This window comes from Aquila chrysaetos, chromosome 15, assembly GCF_900496995.4.
Source record: "Aquila chrysaetos chrysaetos chromosome 15, bAquChr1.4, whole genome shotgun sequence".
In the NCBI taxonomy this organism is placed as follows: domain Eukaryota; kingdom Metazoa; phylum Chordata; class Aves; order Accipitriformes; family Accipitridae; genus Aquila; species Aquila chrysaetos.
Genome location: NC_044018.1, coordinates 5,486,433 through 5,510,218, shown reverse-complemented (window position 1 = coordinate 5,510,218; position 23,786 = coordinate 5,486,433). Strand labels below are relative to the sequence as shown.

At 44.4% G+C, this 23,786-nt stretch overlaps 1 protein-coding gene across 5 annotated transcripts; it reads left to right on the top strand.

The window, feature by feature from the left end:
* Nucleotides 1–696: 696 nt before the first annotated feature.
* Nucleotides 697–22,906, top strand: LOC115351129 (opsin-5-like). 5 transcript variants are annotated; one of them, XM_041128831.1, is made up of 6 exons: nt 740–4,980; nt 5,062–6,420; nt 13,828–14,373; nt 17,628–17,921; nt 18,528–18,859; nt 19,674–22,906. In XM_041128831.1, the coding sequence occupies exons 3-6, from the start codon at nt 14,301–14,303 to the stop codon at nt 20,019–20,021; spliced, it is 1,047 nt and encodes a 348-aa protein (XP_040984765.1). In that variant the 5' UTR covers nt 740–4,980; nt 5,062–6,420; nt 13,828–14,300; the 3' UTR covers nt 20,022–22,906. The 5 variants fall into 5 exon arrangements, with proteins under 5 accessions (XP_040984764.1, XP_040984765.1, XP_029893406.1 ...); XM_041128832.1 differs by having other exon boundaries at nt 749–833; nt 6,326–6,420; XM_030037546.2 differs by having other exon boundaries at nt 740–6,420.
* The last annotated feature ends 880 nt before the right edge of the window (nt 22,907–23,786 follow it).

The following is a 23,786-nucleotide window of genomic DNA, read 5'->3' as shown; positions in this document are numbered from 1 at the left end:
GAGTGTTAACCGTCTTCCTCAAAGAGCCCCAGCAGTCTGGTAAGCTGGCTCACCAGAGACAGGAGTAAGTTAGGGAGTCTATTTTAAACTGATTATGTAGGTTCTTGTTAGGATCTGTGAAGGGCAGGTCACCTCCAGCTGAAGGGAGGTAGGATGATGTTTCATATGGAGCGTGCCTGTCTCTGACCGTGCTCTAAGGGGTGCCTGTGGGCAACTAACGTTTACAGGGCTGTAACCAGAATGTGAATCCATCAATAACTGTTTCCCTGACATACAATCTCTATCCTTTCATCATCTGACCACCCTGAAGCCTACATCTCAGTAGTAACTCTGGTGGATTAAACAAACTACCTCTGGTGATGAGGGGACTGAAAGTACCTTTCATAAGAATCCAAGGTAGACAAAACTTTTGGGATAAAACTGCATGTTCTTCCTCTCTGCCAAACAGGCAGAGATGTTGCTTATATGAGGGAGAAATGATAAGAGGAAATACGTTATTGAACTGTATTACTGAAGCTGGAAACTTCATTAATTAACAATAAGTAACATGAAAGGACATTGTAACTTTTGGGGCAAGTGAAGACTTTGGAGAGAAAATATGAGGGTTTAAGGATTTGTCTTATTTTTGTGGCATTGTGGGTGCTTTTGCAATAGTTGTACTTTTACTCATGCCACTGCTCCAATCTTCCTTTTCAGTTTCTGGGAAAGATTACTCTTTTGTGCCTGGAGAATGCCTCAGAGAACATGCTATTGCCTTACTAGCAGAGCCTTACAGGTACCAAGAATTTTCTGCAACAACAAAGTGGCAGACCCATGTTCCCCCTGTTGTCCAGGTCAGTGTGATATGACTTTCACAGTCAATCTGGGATCATTCAAATACTAATAACATCATTGTCCTAATCGTGTTTCTACAGGAAGAAACTGGTAATTTAAAACCTTTGAGAAAATAATATTAAAGTTGGATGGCTAAAAGACTTTTTAATTTTAAATAGCAGGCAGGATTCATGGCTGTTGCATGGTCTGCAGAATTTCAGATTTTGGTAGTAAAAGAAACAAGGAGAATAGACACAAAGTTTAAAGCCTTAACTCAAGATTCGAGACACCTAGGTTCCAGTTCATCCTTTCCTATAGGTTTCTTGTGTTGCCTAGAATAAGTCTGTCAGGACAGGATTCAGCTCAACCAAATCTAGCCACCTCAAACCAGGTGGCTTGTTTAAGACAACTCTCTGGGCCCCCTGTAATGTCAACAGGCAATTCCAAATGGCAACTGATCTCATTCAGATAAGGTGCATATTTCTCCACCAAGAGGGCCTGTCTTTCAGCATTGACTCTAGAAGTCTGGATGACCAGTTTAAACTAGATGTCAAACTTTTAAATGGTTTTATTTAGCTGAAATGAATTCTGTTCTAATGTTAGGGTTATAAAATCCATTTAAGTACACGTGACAGACAGATTTTAATATATTCAGTTACAAGCCAATAAATAAGTTTTTTCTTCTAATGCTAGGGTCATAAAATCCATTTAAGTACATGTGACAGACAAATATTTTAATATATTCAGTTACAGGCAAAAATAGATTAATATTGTCCTGTCAACTCCACGCATTAAAGTGGTCACAAGTCAGTATCACAGAAACGATGAGTGAAAAAAGCATCATAATTATGGTTCTTTATTTACCTCATGGTTTTTGTGCCTGTTGATTTCATGCTGTCAGAGTTTTCTAAATAACTGTAATGGATAAAGATGGCCTAGAATTTTCCCTTCTGAATGAATACAGAGATTCTCTCCTAATGAGGAAATGGAGTCTACAAACAAACAAACAAACATGTTTGCAACACAGACTGAATAGAAAATGCTCTTGGGGAAGGATTCACCAAGTGACAAGCATCTCTACTTCCAGATAAGCCAAAGTGTGCCATGGGGACCTTTGCCCCCATGTGCTGATGTGAGTTCAACAAGCCCCCAACAACAAGCCCCTTTTGCCCCCAAGCTCTGTGCTTATGTGAGTAAAACAAGCCATCAACTGTGCTCTGAGCAGCCGGGCAGGTGGCACAGCTTGGATCTACCTGCCTGAACCTTCTTCCCTCCCAACACAGGAGGGAAAGTGCCTGGCAGGAATGGTCCCTGGCACACCAGTACCCTTTGAATCGTGTCCAGACATTGCCTGGGAGAATGCCAGTTTGCACTGCCACAACGCGTGCTGGCGGTTTAAAGAATATAAAGAAGAAGAAAGCGTTATTGACATCCATAGTTTCATTTTGGGGGCATTAAGGCACAGAAAGATTTAATCACTTGCCGAAAAGCAGACAGAAAGACTGTGGCAAGGCAAGGAACTGAACCCAGCACTCCCCAGGGCCCTCGCCACAAGACTGGTGGTTTTTTTATTCAAGGCTAGGTTCATCTCTGTTTTTTCAGTGTAATTGAGTGCAGAAAGTATTCACAGTTGCTATTGCTCTTTTTAAACATGGTCTATTACAGAATAATCTGAGTGTCCCAGTGTCTTAAAAGGGAGACAATATTTTTTCCAATGTACAGAAGATTACCTAAGCAGCAGAGGAATTTGTGTCATACCTACCTAGAGATGGAGAAGGCTGCAGTGATGCATAGGTTTTCTGAGGCCTTTTGTCTTCTTACTAGATTTTCACTGTAAAGTGGCCCTTGGAAGGTAATCAGAGGGATAACTCAATATTAGCAAAGCATAGCTGGGCACTGTTTAAACATGGAGGAAATAGCTGAAAGTTTCTCTGTGCAAATACAGGGAATATCCACTAAATATTTAACTTACCTCCTGATCCCACTTTTTTTCCTGTCAAGTATCAAGAGCAATGAGCAGAGCACCTGACTGCAAGTCAATAACACTTGTGGGAATTATTTTTCGCAACTTAGATGATCTCTTACATCCCTGCAAAGGGCATTTCACACCACTGCAAAGTGGGGGCGAAGTGCCAGGAAGTAAACCCTAAAGCACCTTCCAACACAGAGGTGTGGGATATGCTTTCTGAAAGCAACATGTAGCTGCAGCTCAGTTAACTTGGAAAACTCAAGCAATTAAAAAGCTAGTGCCTAATATCTAATAATATCAAGAAAGTAGTACAGTAGTTTCTTTTCTTTGCCTCACAATCCTATTCTGTGCCATATTTACAGCCAGTTTGAAGCTTGGCAGTTTTGTATAGCGGGGATTAAACACTACTTGGCTTAAAGGGTCAAAAGGCCATGGAAAGGAAGTCAAGACAGAATAGCTGTGACTTCTCTCACTCACATAAATATAATCTGAAGGCTGAAAAGGAGACCTGAACATGATTTCACAAATTTGATAAAGACCTTGAAAGTGACAGAAGGTCTTGAAGTGAGGCTTCTGGTGCCATGCCTGCTGCTCAGAACCCTTAAACTCACTCAGCCAAGCAATACCTTTCACATGAAGTTAAGATCCAGGGAAGTTGTCTTAGCAGTGGATTGTTGCATTAGTAGTTGCTGGGCGGGCAGCTATGCTGAATGCTGTCCTTAACAGGGTCATTTTAAAAGTACTGTTGGTGCCACCACAGCTTATTGTAGAGCAGAAGTTTTGTCTTCCAAGTTCTACCTAATAACAGATTTGTTACCATCAAGTCTATGTTGCACCTTTGTTCCCCAATCTTTCTGTCTTCTTTCTCCATTAAACATTGTGTTCCAGATTGAACAAGGAAACCTGTTCTTTTCCATCCAAGAGAAGCATCTTCATGAATTTCCACTCATATTTTCCACTATATTTTTAGAAGATTCAGTCTCTCATCTATTTTTCTCTTCCAAGTGTCTCTAAATAATAAGTTGTAATCCTGGCATTTCTGAATTCTCAGCATGGGTCCATTTAGAAATTAGTAAGAGTAAAATTAGCCAAATCCTAATATGAAAGAAAATTGGCCTCCTTCTTAAAACTATTGTTGTTGTATCACAATGGTGCTGAGAGGCACAAGCCAATAATGGCACTGCATTGTTACCAGACACCGAGAAGAAATAGTAGATCAGTTGGACCTTGAAAAATGTACAATCTCAGTGGATAAATCAGAGGCAGAAAGAGGAAGTAAGTGATTTGATGAGTGTCACGCAGTAGGCAATAGCGGGCCAGAGCAGTACCATCGGGTTCATCTGTAGTGCCATAGGATTGCACCCTTGAACCCTACTCCACTGTCTGTCTACACAAGCCATGCTTGCTTTGGTATCGCACCCCTGGTCTGCTGTATGCCTTTGTGGAGAAACTGGAAGAGGGAATAGGGGCGGGTGCACCTTGGAGCTTCAGTCCTGCAGATAGTGTTTGTAAACCCAAACAGTGTCCAGAGACTCCATGCTGTCAACACAACTAGGTTGCACCATTTGGGTAAAGAATATCAGTATATACTTCAGCTCTGTCCTCAAAGGTAGTAAAAATACCTTGATCTCTTGTCTCCCACTCTGGTAACCTTTCCTCTGACTACCTTTAAATAAATCTAACAAGCTCCCCTCAAAACAAATCCCCCTTTCCCTCCTTCAGTGAAGCATGCAACAGCAACACAAGCAAGAATGCAATCAATGGAATCGACCAGAGGCAGTACTGGGTGGGTTTTATTGTCCTCATGCCTATGTTCAAAAGGGCCCTTTACTGTTTGCCATTCCATATGACCCTGCATGCCAAACAACCCCATTTGTGGCCATCACCGCCACAGCCTGTTTCGTCCTGTCTGAATTCTGCGAGATCCTATTCCTGCTACCAAAGTTAAGGAACAAAGAGAAGGACCAGTTTTCACCTGTGCTGTTGGGGTGATGCTACCTCACAGCATGGTTCCAGATTTCCCAACAAAGTGGAGAGAATTGAGTTTTGTCATTCAAAAGAGGAAGGAGTGAGTCCAAAACAGCACTAGGTCATATGAAAAAGAGACAAGGAGAAGAGCTGGGACTAGTCTTAAAGCTGGGGAGACTCCTGAAGAGCTGGCCTTCCTGCTCCGAGTGCTGCTAGAGGGATCTGGACAGGTATGGTCCCAACCCTACACACTGTGATCCCTTTCTGATGTCTGACTCCCAGTGGCATGATTCCTATTTTCCTGCTTCCAGGACACTTCTGAGCTTCGGATCACAGGCAGTCAAATCTTTGTTGCCACCATGCTACAGTTACACAGAACTAGAGAGTCTTAAGTGATTCGGTCTGTTCACTGGCTTTTTGGTGTGTACAGTGGCTGCAATGCATTGCTGCCCAGTTCATCCTTCTCTTTAGCCGTGCTCCTGCATGCAGTTTGCCTAGAGGTGTGCAGAGGATGATGATACAGAGCTACTGCACAGGAATATTCTTGTGGTGGTAGAGTTCTGAGTGGTCCATTCTACAGATTGTATGACTTTTTCCCATGGTCTGAATGACACAGAGGAACTGTGAATAAATGGAGAACAGGACCAAAATGAAAAGGAAAATTCAGTGAAGCTTGCTACCAAAAACTACTGTCAATAAATGGTTGAAAAATTTCTTAAACTGCAAGCAAGTGTCCCCTCATGATTCTTTGTGCAATACCCAGCATAACAGGACATTAATTTGTCTTTGAAACCTTGAAAATGAGAGGATTGGTGCTGTTCATACTATTATTAAACTGAGGTCTGGGAATACTGTCACCGTATTAAATATGAGCACGTTTGCATTATCAAGTTCCACGCCATGGGCAATACATTTTATTCTTCTCTTTTCCTGGCATAATAGTAGTTTTCATTTTATGTTAGCACCTTTGGTGCCATTTCCTTTCCACTCATAGTGCATTAGTGTCTGTCTTCTCACACCTTTGAAAGAAATAGCTATAATATGCTTCATACTTGCATGTTGAATTAACCTTTTCGTATCTCATTACCATCTTTCCCTTTCCACCTCATGCTATGTTTCTGCTTTGCCTTGTTTTCATATTACTTCTCAAATTAGTGCCTTTCATTTCATATTTGGGAACTATGAAAAAAAAAATTTTAAAAAATTGTCCCTGAGAGGGCAGCCTATTGCCCAGTTGAAAAGAGCTGGTTTGTCATGTCAGGGACGCGACACATCTTTACTCCATGTGTGCCTTTCCTCACATCTCATCCTCTCCTTTTCACAAATGCAGAAAGAGTATCAATGGCTACCAGCTACAAATGATGACATTGTTGTTTAATAAATGTGAGCTTCTGGCTTTAGTTCCGTGATACACTTACTAGTCCTAGTGTGGAAGTTTTTGTTTCCTCATATCTCAGTCACGGGTCATTCAGTTAGTCTTAAACTGCTATTTACTCTCACCTCAAACTGCCAGTTTGAACAACTCTTACAAGTGAAGAATAAAAGTGATGCAAAATTCTTAAAATCATCTTTCAGTCCTGTGCGTACAAGATGGTCTTGGGTTTGGAGTCCATTTTCTGCTCTGGGGTGAAACACTCACTGGAATGACAGCTGCAACTCAGGTCCTCCTGGTGAGTCTCTAACTGCTATGGTGGAGAGCTGTACTCACTTTGGGTTAACCAACAGCCAAATATTATATGTAAAAATGGTTTTAGTGAAAGAGCAAAATTTATTGATCCAAACTGGATTCTTCAAGGCGGCAGCTACCTTCAGTTACTGTAGAGGGAAGCTAAGGAGGTTAATGTCCCTAGACCAAATTTAGACTTTGTAAATAACCCCTCAGGCAATAACACGCAAGTCAGTGCAGACATCCAGAAGAAAACAATTTACAAATTACTATGCTTGAGGTTGCAAATACCGGCTTAAACAAGATTCGGTTGTTGAAAACATACAACTTCATGAGCAGACTCTGAGAATTCAACTTAAATGCTGATTCTGGTTTTCATAAATGGAGGTGAAAGCTAGAAGCTTAGCTAGAGGTCTCAGCTCAAAGATGAACTTCCAAAAATAAGACAGCAGAGTAGCCTAATAGTTAAATGGAAGGAAGTTGTAGGAATTCCTGGAGAATATGAAGTCATCCCCTCCAAGGAGTTTGAAAAAGGTGGCATTGGTTAATGAGAAAGCTTGAGTGTGCATCACAGCAGACTTGTTTTGAAGCAAGGAGAAGGCACCCAAAAGGGACTGTCCAAACAGACTGTTTGCAGTACTTTTTGCTCAGCTTGAAATCTCGGAGACTTCGCAGAAGAGAGGATCTGGACAGAGCAGCCAGAGATAAACAGGAATAGCAAAGCCATGCTCCTCTTTCTAAATGATACATGACTATTTTTGATAGACATGAATTCTGTGCAGATATGGACATAGTCCTCTCCAGATATCAGGAGATATCAATGATATTGATATATGGTACCAAACCAAACCCAATATTCTTGGCCCAAACAGCTCCAAACATTGAGGCAGTTTATCTCTGCAAAGTGAACTACCACATACTGGCAAACTGATAATTCAGACAATTCCCTTGTTCCTGCAGAATCAGCATACTCTGGGTGGTGTTTGTTTGGGTTTTTTTTGTGTTGGGTTTTTTTTTGGTGGAGAGGAAGAATACAGTTATAGGACATTCTAACTTGGTAGCATCAAGTAATTACTAAACCCATATCCTGGTTTACGTCAACAATAGGAACTTGTTTTATACGTATGTATATATTTACATCCAATATGTATATATGGTTTCATGGTGAGTTCATTTTTTGTTCGAAGTTTCACATAACATTTCAGAAGTGAGTAGGTAGCAACTTTATTCTTCCGTCTGTCTAATTTAAAGAGAGCTTTCTTAAATTGAAGGGAAATTTCACAAAACAATTCTGAAATATGATCCCCCAAAATTGAGTCTGTTAAGATATATAAAATTTGTGGTTTGGTTGTAAACAGATAATCTAGATTGATCTGACGTGCAGAAAGATAATGCTGGGTACAACTTGCTATTGTTAAACGACACATGAATAATGCACTGGATTTGGGATCAGTCAACTCTTCTGGTTTTAATCATTTATTTTCTTTTCTTCTATTTCACAACTGAACTGTTGATGTAATCCTACCCCATGTGAATGCTAAATTCAGGGTTTCACAATAAATGAAATGCCATCTAAACCAGCATGAAATATCCACACAGTGTAATCTAAGGTGCCCACAAAAGTTGGAAGAGGAGTAGGCTCCTGATGTAGTCAATGGGGTCTCCAGGGAATAATTAAATTCTCAGCAAAATGTTTTAATCTTGCCTCTGGTTTCTCTTTGCTTGCCTGAAGAAATTTAGTATCTTATTTCAGTAGTGAGAGGATGGACCATGCAACAAGTGGGAAAGCAGGAGATCTGGCTTGCATTGGGTGACATCAGGCACCCTGAACTGAGCCCTCTGTCATGTTTTCACAAAGAAAGGCCAAAAAGAAACATTTGGTGAGCTGACTACGTAGCATAGGCCAGGAAACTTTCCAAAGAATTTTCCTTAATCAGAATTATGAGCTCTATTTGAGCACTAACAAGCCTTTAAAACAGTCACTTCTCATCTAATGACTGCACCTGGAGAATCTGTTTCTCGGCTAAATGTTTGCACCCAGGGTAAGAGCAAAATCCATGGGTAACATCTATGCCAGGGAACTGAACGGTGTCACTTTGTCTTCAAAACCGATGACCTTATTGCCTACTGGGAATGGTCCTGAGCCCATGCTAGCTGACCTGTGCCTGGGAATGACCTACGACAGTGGTAGTTGGCCCAGACCAAAGCAGTGCTGGCAACTGTTCTGGGAATTTAACAAGGTGAACAGTTGAACTGCAGCATCTCTGTGGTTATCTGGCATTGTTTAATTTACCAATATTATGGTTTTGTATGCACTATACTGGATTAATTGGCAGAATGCAGCAATCTTCTACTTTCTGCCACAAGATTTACTGTGTCTTTTGCTGACTCTAGCACATGTTTCTGCCCCAAATTGGGATCAAATGGTAACCTCTCTTTCTTGACCAGACCAGACTGATTTGATCAAGCTATTTAAGACTCTCATTACTAGGCATGTTTTTGAGACATCATATCTGTCCTTTTTTAGCCTTTTCTGATAGAAGAACTTCCTTTTTTTTCTTATCTGCTCAGATTTTTCAGGCCAGCAATTTCTGTATTGAATTAGAGTTGTATAAGCTCTGGAATCATAGAATCATAGAATCATAGAATGGTTTGGATTGGAAGGGACCTTTAAAGGTCATCTAATTCCACCCCCACCCGCCATGGGCAGGGACACCTTCCACTAGACCAGGTTGCTCAAAGCCCCATCCAACCTGGCCTTGAACACTGCCAGGGATGGGGCATCCACAGCCTCTCTGGGCAACCTGTTCCACTGCCTCACCACCCTCACAGTGAAGAGCTTCTTCCTTACATCTAATCTAAATTTACCCTCTTTCAGTTTAAAGCCAATACCCCTTGTCCTGTCACTATGGGCCTTGTAAAAAGTCCCTTTCCAGCTTTCTTGTAGGCCCCCTTTAGGTACTGGAAGGCTGCTATAAAGTCTTTCTGGAACCTTCTCTTCTCCAGGCTGAACAACCCCAACTCTCTCAGCCTGTCCTTATAGGAGAGGTGTTCCAGTCCTCTGATCATCTTCGTGGCCTCCTCTGGACTCGCTCCAACAGGTCCATGTCCTTCTTATGCTGGGGGGCCCCAGAGCTGAACACAGAACTCCAGGTGGGGTCTCACACGAGTGGAGTAGAGGGGAAGAATCCCCTCCCTTGACCTGCTGGTCACGCTTCTTTTGATGCAGCCCAGGATACTTTTGGCTTTCTGGTCTCCAAAGGCACATTGCCAGGTCATGTTGAGCTTCTCATCAACTGACACCCCTAAGTCCTTCTCCTCAGGGCTGCTCTCAATCTCTTCATCTCCCAGCCTTTATTTGTGCTTGGGATTGCCCCGACCCATGTGCAGGACCTTGCACTTGGCCTTGTTGAACTTCATGAGGTTCGCACAGGCCCACCTCTCAAGCCTGTCAAGGTCCCTCTGGATGGCATCCCTTCCCTCCAGCGTGTTGACCGCACCACACAGCTTGATGTCATCAGCAAACTATCTGAGGGTGCACTCAATCCCACTGCCCATGTTGCCGACAAAGATGTTAAACAGTGCCAGTCCCAATACTGACCCCTTAGAAACACCACTTGTCACTGGTCACCAGTCGGACATTGAGCTGTCAACCGTAACTCTTTCAGTGCAACCATCCAGACAATTCCTTGTCCAACGAGTGGTCTATCCATCAAATCCATGTCTCTCCAATTTAGAGACAAGGATGTTGTGCGGGACAGTGTCAAATGCTTTGCACAAGTCCAGGTAGATGACGTCTGTTGCTCTTCCCTTATCCACCAACGCTGTAACCCCATTGTAGAAGGCCACCAAATGTGTCAGGCACGATTTGCCCTTAAAGCCATGTTGGCTGTCACCAATTACGTCTTTATTTTCCATGTGCCCTAGCAGAGTTTCCAGGAGGATCCGTTCCATGATCTTGCTGGGCACAGAGGTGAGACTGACTGCCCTGTAGTTCCCCAGGTCTTTTTTCCCCTTTTTAAAAATGAGGGTTATGTTTCCTCTTTTCCAGTCAGTGGGAACTTCCCCGGACTGCCATGACTTCTCAAATATGATGGATAGTGGCTTAGCCACTTCATCTGCCAGTTCCCTCAGGACCTGCAGATGCATCTCATCAGCTCCCATGGACTTGTGCACCTTCAGGTTCCTTAGATGGTCTTGAACCTGATCTTCTCCTACAGTGGGCAGTTCTTCATTCTCCCAGTCCCTGCCTTTGACTTCTGTGACTTGGGTGGTGTGGCTGGAGCACTTGCTGGTAGAGACTGAGGTAAAAAGTTGTTGAGTACCTCAACCTTCTCCATATACTGGGTAACCAAGTCTCCTGTTTCCTTCCAGAGAGGGCCCACATTTTCCCTAGTCTTCCTTTTATCACTGATATATCTAGAGATGCTTTTCTTCCTGCCTTTGATGTCCCTGGCCAGATTTAATTCTATCAGGGCTTTAGCTTTCCTCACCTGATCCCTGGCTGCTCAGACAATTTCTCTGTATTCCTCCCAGGCTACCTGACCTTGCTTCCACCCTCTGTGAGCTTCCTTTTTGTGTTTGAGTTTGTCCAGGAGCTCCTTGTTCATCCACACAGGCCTCCTGGTGTTTTGGCTTCCTCTATTGTTAGGATGCATTGCTCCTAAGTTTGGGCAATATTCCTTGAATATTAACCAGCTTTCTTGGGCCCCTCTTTGGTCCAGGGCTTTATCCCATGGTACTCTACCAAGCAGATCCCTGAAGAGGCTAAAGTCTGCTCTCCTGAAGGCCAGGGTAGCGAGCTTGCTGTGCACCCTCCTCGCTGCCCTTGAACTCCACTGTTTCATGGTCACTGCAGCCAAGGCTGCCCTTGAGCTTCACATTCCCCACCAGCCCCTCCTTGTTGGTGAGAACAAGGTCCAGCATAGCACCTGTCCTCATTGGCTCCTCCATCACTCGGAGAAGGAAGTTATCATCAACACATTCCAGGAACCTCCTGGATTGCTTATGTCCTGCCGTGTTGTCCCTCCAGCAGATATTGGGGTGATTGAAGTCCCCCATGAGGACCAGGGCTTGTGAATGTGAGCTGCTCCTCTCTGTCTATAGAGGGTCTCACCCACTTGGTCTTCCTGGTCGGGTGGCCTGTAGCAGAGCCCCACTATAATGTCACCTGTCCCTGCCCTCCCTTTAATCCTGACCCATAAGCTCTCGGTCGGCTCCTCATCCATCCCCAGGCAGAGCTCCATGTGCTCCACCTGGTCATTGACATAGAGGGTGACGCCCCCTCCTCGTCTTCCCTCCCCGTCCTTCCTAAAGAGCCTGTATCCTTCCATTCCAACATGCCAGTCATGGGAGCCATCCCACCATGTCTCCGTGATGCCGATAAGATCATAGCCCTGCAGCCGTGTGCACATCTCTAACTCCTCTTGTTTACTCCCCATGCTACCTGCATTTGCACGTATTTGACTGGAGAAGAGCTGGTGGACTGTTCCATCTCCTAGTACTTATCCATGCCATGAATACATGCAGACTCCGTTGTGCTTCTACTGATTTTGGAGCAACATGGAATGGGTTGGGGGAATTTTTCAGAAACACTTGAGCTGACTACACATAAGCCAGCCTCAGTCAAGAAGTAGCTTAGCACAGGGAAGTGCTTTGTGAGGATGGGGATCATTGGGTTGTAGCATCTGTTGAAATCTCCATTCTGATAATACTATGAGCTAGTGTCTGTTCTCTGATGGAAAAATCAACATTCCCTCTCTGCTCTCCTCTGTGATATCTTGCCTACATTTAGTTCCTGGCAGCAGGACTTGGGAACTAGAGCACTGCTGTGGGCTAATGAAACTACCTAACTCTTAGTAGTGCTCAGTCTCCTCTAAAAATAAGATTTGTGTCTCTGACAGCAGAATAAGTGCTGAATTTGGTTCTCTATTCAGTGCTGGAGGCAGATTTAGTAAGAACAAAACTCCTAACACCCAGCATGCTGACAGTGGGGAATCCTGACGTGGGGCCATGGTCCCAGACACAGGGATTTGGTTTCTCTGAAGTGACAACCATACCCTGCCCAGCACCTCTGTGAGACTGATTCACTTTGAAGCTACAGCTAGTGGCCAGTACTGAACTACCATTATTACCCCTGCATGTTTATTTATGTCATAGCTGTTCATTGTAAAATATATTAACAACTTTTGGAGCAAGGGCTCATTTCAGCATCATAGAGAGTCAGATACCATTTGTTTTCTCTCCCTCCAATCTTGTGACTTAGCTGTGGAGCAATCAAGCTTCAAGTGCAGAGGAAAGCACCTTTCTGTTATGGCATTTTACTCACCCCAAGGCATCCATAAACTGCAGAATAAAACACTCTTGTGGGAAAAACACGTATTCAAGTCTCTGAAACCAGAGGAGGGAACTGGTTTTTCCATTTCAGGGAGGATGGCTAAGCTTTTAGGAAAAATGTGCCCTGAGAAGGCTGTGAGTGCTACTGAGCCCTGTGCTATATGTGGTGTGTTCCATGTACTTTGTTGCTGAATTAAACTCCTCAAAGACTCCAGTGCAGGGATCCCTGGTGTATAAATCCCAGACAGCTTCAGCAGGAACGAGCACAGAGACGTGCAGCAAAGCTGAGGTGGCAGCATCTCTGTGCATGGCCAGTTTTGCTTTCTGGTGAAACTCAGAGCTTTTAAAGTCACTCAGATTCCTAAGGATTTCAGAATTTAGGCTGTTACTGCTATACTTAAGCACCTAAATTCCACCTAGATTGGACATGAGATGCCTATGTGCTCTTGAGGATCTTAAAATTCCCTATGTCTGAACAGAGTAAAATAGGCCAAGCAGAGAATGATGCTAATGCAGCTTAGCATATCCAGGTACCAGAATTAAATAATTTAGGATAGATCAGCTCTTCAGTGTGCTGGCTGGGTGCTGCCTGGGCTAATTGCAACTACAGAGTTGTAAATTGCATGCACCAAAATCAAGACCTGTGTATGTAAATCGCTAGATGAGCCTATGTAAATCGCTAGATGAGCCTATGTAAATCGCTAGATGTAACACATATTTGGAGCCTGGAGCAAAACTTAGCATTGTTTATAAAGACTGGGAGAGCGTGATGATGATTTTAGGCTCAGATATTACAAGGAGAAGGTAAACTTGAATGTGAGGCATTGCTCTGGTTGCTTGGCAAATAAAAACACTGGAGTGTCACTAGGGTGAACTCAGAGCTTGGTTCTGCTGTGGTGCTCTGCAGCTGTGCACACCGGACTGAGCATCCTCCAGTTCTGCCCTGGAGCAGCTCTGAAAGTCCTGCCTTCAGTGGTGTGACTTTGACCCTTCTGAACCCCTCCAGCAAACAGCTTTCCTCTCATACTTCAACATAGAGATCCCCCTACCCCAACCTCGTATTTCCCGTACACAGCCATAAAGCTGGAAAACGAAACTCCCGACCTTCCTGCCCCTGCCTGATCCCTCAGCCTGGATTTATTTCCCAAGGCTGCTGATGGTTGAATGACAATTGTCTGTGCTCAGCGATGGCAGTCTGAGGGGATTTGCATTGTGAAGTTCCTTGACAAGCCAAGGAGCGGAGCGGTGTGAGAGGAGGGGGTGGGTGGAGAGATGCTCTGCCAGCCAGGCAGGCGGGATCGCTCCGGCAGTGGCTCTGCCGAGCTTTCACTCTGCATCCCCAGGGAGGGAGCCTTTCTCTCACTCCAGGCTTCTCCCCCGCCACACGAGAGGGACGGAGAGAGGAGAAAGCAGAAGGGTCCCTTCACGCCGGCAGCACCCAACTGTCCAGCTCGCATCCGCAGCAGGCAAACCATGAGGAAGAGTCTCTTTGCCCCTACAGTCACTTCGCCTTTGATTTAAAACTTTCACCCACTTCCAGAAGGGACAATGGAGGAGCAATACATTTCCAAACTCCACCCGGTAGTGGATTATGGAGCTGGAGTCTTTCTTCTGATCGTAGGTGAGTTCTGCCTTCACAGCCTGCTTGTTTGCTTCAAGCCCAGGAGCGGACGCACCGGGGCTGCTCTCTCTGTGCTGTGGTCGGCACGGGCAGCTCCAGTGGAAGCTGGAGGGAAATGGTAGAAAATCTGTTTCCACACAGGTTCCTGCTTATTGCCTTCGAGTCGGTTGGATGCCAGGATTAATCTCTGCTCTCAGATTTGCAATCTTTCGTATCGATGCTGAAGATTTGCCAGCATAAGTTTACCTCTGCGGCATCACAAGTATCCAAAATGAGTTGTCCGCCGCTTATCCTGGCATCTCAGCCCTGTGAATTTTGAGAGATGAGGCAGACCGTTTCATGAGACTGATCAGGGGAGAGCAACTTTGGGCTGCTCCTTGCGTGGGGGATGTTCATTATGCATGAAGAGCAGCTGTGTCTTGGTAGGATAAACTGGTATAAAACAGCAAAGGGTTTCCAAATAGCACTTTTGGGTTTTATAATGGCCTGTTTGCCCTGCTGAAGGCAGATTTACAATGAAATACAAGTAGGGGTATGTACAACTCTGCTCCAGCTCGGCTTTAGCTAAGCGTTTTCTTCCTTGTCTGTTTGTTGCATGTACCCAGGTGATTTGTTTACTATCAGTGTAGATTTGGAGAGGAGCTGAACTGGTTTAGGCGTGCAGTCCAACTGAATTTTGCTGAGATGCAAGTACCTTCTTCCCTTCAGCTCATTCCAAAACCCTGGCTGAGATGCATTTAAGAAAGACAAGCATATATTTTTATGTGCTTCAATAGAGAGGCTTTGGGCAGCAATGCTGGGCTTTAGCATTTCACATCTCACCCCTGTTCCTTCACACTTTTCCCTGTGCTGTCCCCTCAGCTGTGCTGACAGCAGAGAGTACAACTCAGGGTGAGAAAAATCACTATATCTGCAAAACAACGAAGGGTTTTTCTTTTAATCCAAGTCAGGATGCCAGCTCCTCTCTCATACAAATGTAAATACGTAGATACAGTTCAGGTAATGGGACGGGGCAGCAACAAAGGGCTGGAGGCTGGAGCTACCCTTGCTGATACTGCTCTTGTGCCACCATGCTACACTCTCACACCTCTCCTACAGGGCTTTTAGGCACCTAAGCTTCAGGTATAGCTTCCAGCACTGGATCAAGAGCCTCCTGGGGCAGCCAGGCTCCCTACATTGCATAGGGAGTCTCAGAAATGTCCCATATGCGAAGCAGTCAGCTTAACTGGAAACCTTGTTGTATTTATCCGTAGCTTTGCCACCCCACTGGGGGCTGCAGCAAGGCCTATTTGTCCCCTGAAATTATGTTTTCATTAGGAAACAACAAGGCCAGGGCACGGGCTGCAGCACTCACCACAAACCTCTCTGCTAGCTGATTACTAGCCCACTCTTGCACAGTTTTGTCCCGTGCCGGCCCCAGGCGGTGGGATGGAGGGGAATAGCATCTCTCCAAGGAAAAGAGAGGGTGGACCTGGAAATCCACCGCTGATGGTAAGACTAAACTTCCCTACCTCTTGCGTAGTGCTTAGGGCTCCCTCAGAAGAAAGTGAACCGGGTTCATTTTCCTCCTGAAGCCCGAGGACGTCCCAGCCTGTGGCTGTCATTCGGCAGGAGAGTGTTCTTCCCACCAAGCCACAGGTTGCTCTCTGTCAGCAAGCGGTCCCGTGCCAAGCCACCGCGGGCATCTCTGTGTGCAGACACCCAACGCTTGGGAGCTCAGGGAACTCTTCAGACGTATCCAGAGGTGCCAAGTGAACGCGTGTGGTTAGAAAGTCAATGAATGAGGGATGTGGGGTCTCAGATTTGTATCTCTGTTTCATTTAAGGCTTTCTCCTGACATCTCTGCCTATTCTTGGATTTATGCCAGTGTATTTATTTCGTTTTGTTGCATGTGCCTTTATTAATTCCTCTGTGGGCACTTTATTACAGGGTATCTGCGAGCAAATGCAGCCTTCCTGCATTCACAGCGACAAGGGAACATGACAGAGTCTTTTTCTGTTTCCTTGTTTCACTTCTGACTTTAGAGGACACCTTCTCAGGAAAACCTTTGATCAGAATGTAGCTCCAGCACAATGTTCACTTGAAAGAAAAGAGAAAACGAGTTGTTTGCCACATGTACTTTTGACACCGTTATCATGAACGCTTTGAAGCCCTATGGCATATCTGAATAATGTATATCTGACGGGTTTTTTTGCAAAGCAATCTCTGGTCTGTTGCATGCCTCTGGCTAAACAATTTCTATGGTCTGTCTCACTGCGCTCAGAGCCCACCAGAACAGTGTGGGTGTCTGAACTGCGGCACATAGTCGTTCTCAGCCGCTTGACCAGCGAGGACACTGAGCTGCCCAGCCAGCACATGTCGACTATCAAGGCAGCTCAGAGTCCAGGAGGCTTGTGCTGGGGCTCCAGTGGAAGATACGTTGCAAAGAGGGACGGTTTGGGGATGTGGGGGGCATCAGATGGGAGGAGGGGACAAGCAGACAGGACAGCTGGAGTTCTTCAGCAGGAAGGAGAAGTAAGCAGGGATATTACCAGGGAAAAATGAAGGTGGATAGGTCCATTTTACTTGATAGTGTGTTGTGCAAGATACCATAAAAGAGTGGAGCTATTCACATGAGATACGAGCTGCAAGGCAATAGGTGGGATATAGTGCATGGAGAGGGGGGTGTGACATGGAAATGAAGAGCTCTAGTGTGGTGATATGAAGGGGCAAGATATGGTCTACTATTCATATGACAAAATTTCCCCCAGTCGGTAAGGCAGGCCAGCACTACAGGAGGCTGTGAACAGAAAACTGATGTGCTCTTTGCTCTAGCAGGTCCATAGTGGAAACACAGCCTGACTGGGAAATCCCTGTCTGGCAGGGAGGCAGGAATTGAAACCCAAAAGCTGGCTGAAGCAAAAGAGTGGATGCTGTGGTGAGGATGCCGAGCTGTGTAGCAGCTCTCAGAAATGCCATCCAGGTGGCATCTCCTATCTGCTATCTAAGAGAACAAGTTTCCACGCCACGAGCTGAAGAACAAGGTTTTGCAGCAGAGCGTGGCAGATACCTGCCCGCGTGTTTTCAAAGCATCAGCACAGCGCTGTGTTGGCCTGGGAGGTGCTGAACGCTGGCTCGTCTCCCAGTCCGTCCTGTCTTCTAGACTTTAGTCTCAGGCTAACGACCAGCATTTTTCACATCCTTTGTGTAGATAAGCATTTCACAGGTGTGCTGACCAGGGGATATTAATGTCTGTGCTGATTCTTCTCTTTCAGCCATCCTGACAATCCTTGGAAATTCAGCTGTCCTTGCTACAGCTGTGAAACGCTCTTCCCTCCTGAAGTCACCGGAGCTGCTTACAGTCAACTTGGCAGTAGCAGACATTGGAATGGCACTCAGCATGTATCCGCTGGCCATTGCATCCGCCTGGAACCACGCTTGGCTGGGAGGAGATGCGTCCTGCATATATTATGCCCTGATGGGTTTCCTTTTTGGTGTCTGCAGCATGATGACCCTGTGTGCCATGGCCGTGATTCGATTCCTTGTTACCAATTCATCCAAGTCTAACAGTAAGTAATCACATTTCTGGTAACCTTCTAGTGGTGCATTTGGGCTATTATGTTCAGAGAGGTACTTTGCTGAATAGGGCATGGAGTATCAGTTCAGTAACTGTAGGAATAAGACTCAGCTTTTAGTCCGATATCAAACCCTAATGTTCCTAGAAGGATCTGATTAAATTCCTTATCAAACAACGAGGTTTCTCACTTCTCAGTAATACCAAGTGAAAACACCTGAGAGTGGAGAGCCCAAATGTTTTGCTGGACCAGACTGTCTTTTCTTCCTATTTATGTGCAATCAGAAGCACTGGAATTTGAGAGGAAGGAGTATTCTCCTGGCATTCCTGGCCTGGAAGCATGGTACATTTGGGGTCAGCTTGATCTTCTAAAGCTCCCTGACTTCCTAACCTTTAGATCAGCACTCAGGGCTGCACTCAGGTCTCACCCAATCCACGGACACTCTCTGTTATGTTTTTCAAGGAGACCAAAGGTTAGCAAACTGCATCAGCAGCCCAGGCATATTTGTAGCCACCATCCTTCTGTTAGAGAAGAAGTTATGGCAAAAACCGTGTGGCTGAGCTGAGATCCATATATGCTTGCTCTTCCTCTTTCTTGCAGGTAACAAAATCCCCAAGAACACTGTTCGCATCTTGATTACTTTCATTTGGCTCTACTCCTTGCTCTGGGCCATTCTGCCCTTGGTAGGCTGGGGTTACTACGGCCCTGAGCCATTTGGCATCTCTTGTACAATAGCCTGGAGCAAGTTCCACAACTCCTCCAATGGCTTTTCGTTCATCCTGAGCATGTTCCTCCTGTGCACGGTCCTGCCTGCACTGACCATCGTTGCCTGTTACTTGGGAATTGCCTGGAAGGTTCATAAAGCGTACCAAGAGATCCAGAATATTGACAGGATCCCTAATGCAGCTAAACTGGAGAAGAAGCTGACATTGGTGAGTTATCCCAGCGATGAGAAGAGTCTGCAGTAATCAGGAGCTTGCAGAGAACTGGCTCTGCTCATGCATGGCTCATGATGACCCTTCATTGCTTTTGTCTAATATTGACCAAAGATGGAGATGTGGTTTGAGTCTCACCCATACTCTGCCCTCCTCAGAGGAGCAGGGGGCTCCTGGAATATTTGTCATTTCAGTAGCTTGATCTGGATAATATATCGTAGGTACAATGCAGCTTGTTAAATCTTTAGGCAGTTGCATCCCAGATTTTCATGGACATTTAGATTTCCAGTCATGCTGGCATAGCTGTTGAATCCTTTCATGTTGTAGCTGGGGTGGAGGTCTTGTTCTGTCATCCTAGGTATTTTTAATTGACCGAGTGGCTAGTCTGAGTGAGAGCTACACAGAAATTCTGTATGGAAACAGGATTTTTTAATTTAGCCTTTTTTCAAATAAGCACTTCAGTTGCTCATTTCTTGTGGAAAAGCAGAATTGACCCAAGCTTTCTAGAAGCCAGTCTACTGATAGGCTATACTGTCTGGTTGGACTCTGTCTCCCATGACGTATCGCAGCCAGATTCAGGGAAGGAGATGAAAACAACTGCCTTGTAAGAAACCCGCAGTGTAGATCTGCTAGGGGGGAATAACAGCATATATGCACTGTCCAGTGTTACCTGTGCTCATGTCACAACATAGCAAGCGTACAGTTTCAGGTATTTCAGCTGGTTCAGGTGTGGTTTCATCCACACACCGCGTGCCCGAGTATCAGACTCTGTCAGTGCAAGCTGAGGACTGAAGCCCTGTTTCCCTTTCAGATGGCTGTGCTCATCTCGGTCGGGTTCCTGAGCTCCTGGACACCGTATGCAGCAGCCAGCTTCTGGTCCATATTTAACTCCAGCGATTCCCTACAGCCCATTGCGACGCTGCTGCCCTGTCTGTTTGCCAAATCTTCAACAGCGTATAACCCTTTTGTTTACTACATCTTCAGCAAAACTTTCCGTCGTGAAATTAAACAATTGCAGTGTTGCTGTGGCTGGCGAGTTCACTTCTTCAGCACCGACAACTCTGCTGAAAATCCCGTGTCGATGATGTGGAGTGGGAGAGACAACGTACGTCTCTCTTCAGCTGCAAAGGTGGAGAGCCAGGGAGCTGCAGCTCGCTGAAATGCAGCGACGGTTTCACAACGTAGGTTGAAACTTGGGCTCGCTCATGGGTCCAAATGAGTAGGAATGCAGCACGCGGGGTTGTCACTGCATATCTTATGTCAAATACAGAGGTTTAAGTATATATTTTTAAGCAACTCTCAAATATTGTCTTTAAGCTACACAGCAAAAAAACCCGCTATTTTTTTCAAGAATTTCCACTTTAGAGGAAATAGATAGATTTATGTACTAAACATAAAAACATGTAAACTAAACTTATTTTCAGGGAAACAGCTATAATTAAAAGAGGATTTATTATTTCTGTTTTTTTTCTTACACTTTTGACTTTTTAATGCAATCTATCTGCAGACTCTTGGCTCTATCAGTAAAACAGCCATCAGAGAAAACCGTAGGTTGAACACAAAGTGTTACCAAATAAATACAGCTGAGAGCGTAGCTTTCCAGCTAGAAGACAGACAGAAGACCATATGGGTAGCAAGAAATATTCACTGCCAGGAAAAGATGATCAAGTGGCTGCTAGCAAAATGTCTTCTAGAGATCTACAGTTCCTTGATCTGTCAGAGGTATAGTTCCAAATCCTGAAAACACGAGCTCGAAAAGGAGTCGAGCAGCCTTAGTCTGAAGAGGTTGGGTGGGAATGTGGCAGTCAGCGAAGGATGCCTTCTGTGAATCACAGATCGCACAATGAGCGGGGAAGGAATCTCTTAGCAAAAGGAACTGCGCACTTAACGCTGTTGCATGCTGAGGTGTAACAGCTCTTCTACCACGAAAGCTGTTGGAGCGTTTGTTTTCTGGAGGGGCACCCTGTATAGCACGCCAAAAGACATCCCCAGGATAACCTGCCCGGCAGTAAGTAATCCTGCAGATGCAGTCCTGGCTCTCATTGCCTCACTGGGAGCTCCTCAAATACGGAATTCCCCCCCCCCGGCTGGAGCACTGACACAACTGCCCCTGAGAGCAGAGTCTGCTGATTCAGTTTAAAGCATACGTACAGCCGTGACATCATCCTGCTAGCCAGTTTTAACAAAAGAGATTCTGAGGTGGAAATGAGCTCCTACAGTTTAAATCTCTCTCTGACTTACAGTTTGTGATTTTAAAGGACATAAACACATCTTTAGGGTTTCAAATGTACAAAGGATGGCTTGATAGCTGCAGCAGTTCTCGCTTCCCTTGCTTGTTCAGCTGACCACATCTATCTTTGCATTAGGTTCGGTGAAGACAAGAAGAGTTAAATCACAGGCAGATTTGGCACAGATTTTAAACAACAATCTAAAACAACAGTGAATGGCCTCTGAGTTCTTGAAAACTTCTACCACACTCAAACCCTAATAATTAGTTTCATTTTATAAACTATGGCTAAGGCCAAGAACAGGGTTAAAAGATAGGCTTAAACACTTCCATGGCTATGAGAATTTCTGTTACTGTGGAGTGTGGATTCCAGAAAAACAAAATGAGACATGAGCTGTAACGTACACTAAGGCACAAATTAATTACTAAGTCAGGTGTTAGGAAACTTTAAGGAGCTTGTCTTCTGCTGAAATCCTGCCACTGGCAGTGTCGCCAACTCTCAATAAATATTCCACTAGATTAAACTAGGTTTATTTGTAAAAAATTGTAAAAAATTCCTAATTTAAGTTGGCCTCCAGGGCGACTTTATCTTGTCCTGGGTTGTCACTCACAGACGCTCCATAAGGAATGAGACAGGGCTCAGTCTTCTCTCCCAAATACGATGAGGTGAAGCATCCTCTGGGAAACAGTCACCTCCGACAGCCCATGGCACAGGGAAATGGGAAAAGGGAGGAGAAATGTGGGGAGCAGGAGAAAACACCTGTAACTGAGAGGGGAGCATGTGAAAGGAAAATATTTAGGAAGAGAAGAGGCAGGAGAGCGTTAGGCAAGTGTGTTTGTGGAGAGGGCGAGGAGATGGCGGAGGGAAATGCAAAAGGGACAATAGTTAACATGGTGGAAAGGGACTTGTTTTGGTAAATGTCAATTGTCAGCACTTTTTCAGCTTTAAAAAATAACCTGAAAGGAAAATGAAACTGTATTTTAATAACCACCTCAGAGTTTTTGCTTTCACTTGCTCAGTTGCTTGATGTTTGAAATAAACAGCAAAATATATATTCCCATCTGCTAATTGCAGATTTGTGAATGGACCAATGACATGCACATCAATAATGTAATGTAAAATGAGCTTCCTCTGTGAAAAATTTAGGAGCAGAACAGGTCCACATCCACTTGTAAAAGCTTTTAAAATGTATGTAATATGAAAAATATGCCACTCTACAATACAGACAAAATCTCTGTAAAACCAGAAGATCCATATATTGTTAATGTTTAAGCATAATGCTTTAATAGCCTGATTTATTACCTGTTTATGTACTTCATTTTTAAAAATCAAAGTCCAGGTGTTTGTGTATCAAATATGGCTCAAATCTCTTTTTCATTTTTCAGACTCAGTGAGAAGCAAATCAAAACTTCCCCAGTAGAGACTGAATTTTAGATGGTTTTATGTTACATACAGAAAACTTAAAAAGCAGGGCTGCCTTTGACCAGAGAACTAGGAAAGGAAGTATAGCATACTGTATAGGGGACTAGTTGTTTTTTCTTAAGTTTCATGAAGTTGATTTATGGTCAAATTAATAACTCTAATTTCATGGTGTTCCCTGCCCAGCCCTAGACTGTGTTGTCAACTAAGTGATCTTCTAAGGCATTGAAGCAGAATGCAAGCACTCACCTCAGGAGCAAATTTGGGCATCTTATGTTTGCAATCACCAGTGCAGTCATCCCAATACAAACAAATATTTAAGGTAAAACCTCCAACAGCATCTAACTCATAACTCACATACTAGGAGTTATCTCACTCAACTGTGGAAGTTCACAGTGCAGACATCCACATCTGAGCGAGCCGCCTTCATCTCCTTTCTTTTTATTGAGGATAAATGGAGCTCCCTACTCAGATGATGACATATAAAGTTAAATAACACAACTAACACTCTGATTTGCATTAAAATAAATTGGAATTCAGTGCCTTACTTTGAAAAACCCTTCTAGGCAGTCTCTGGCTATCTAGGCATAGGAATAACTTAAAGAACTAGATCACTTCTGTTAAGGGTTGATGTTCCCATCCGTAAAATTAAATGCGACTCACTTCAGAACAAAGATCAATTATTTGAGGGAGGTCATTGTTCTAGCAGTTAAACCATGAGGCTAACACTGCAGAGTCTTGGGTTCCTCCCCATTACTTTGCCAGTAACACTGTGCCACTTTGGGGAAATCACTTAGTCTTGGGTTCTTTTAGCCACACAGTAGACACAGTCTTGCCGCTCATCATTGTAAAGCACCGATTGTTTGATGAACAGCTTAATGTAAGTGCAAAAGCACCAATCCTGAAGGCTGTGAAACACTAAGAATGAAAAACGGATTGCCACTCCCTTACAGAAATCTCTCCTCTGTAGGATCCATCTACCATGCTCAGGTTACTTCAGGATTGAAAATCAAGTGGAAAGTTTGTTTCACAGTTAAGGCACTGGCCTGGGACTTGGTGCCATGCTCAAGTTCCTGCTTTATCAAAGCTTCTTTCATGACAGAGAATGCATTGCAGTAAGTCAATTCCTGTGTGTAACTTAGGATCTCCACATCTCCAGCCCTTTGTCCTACCTATATTCCTTGCATCTCTGCAAAACAGGAACTGCCTTACAGATAAAAAAAATAATCTACTATTTTGGAACATCCTAAGGGAAATTACTTAGCCATGCAGTAACC

Coding starts and splice junctions, on each gene's coding strand:
- LOC115351129 (XM_041128830.1), top strand. CDS start 731: ATGCCTCAGAGAACATGCTATTGCCTTACTAGCAGAGCCTTACAGGTA. Junction 834..17,627: donor ATGTTCCCCCTGTTGTCCAG/GTCAGTGTGATA, acceptor CTTCTCTTTCAG/CCATCCTGACAATCCTTGGA. Junction 17,922..18,527: donor CAATTCATCCAAGTCTAACA/GTAAGTAATCAC, acceptor TCTTTCTTGCAG/GTAACAAAATCCCCAAGAAC.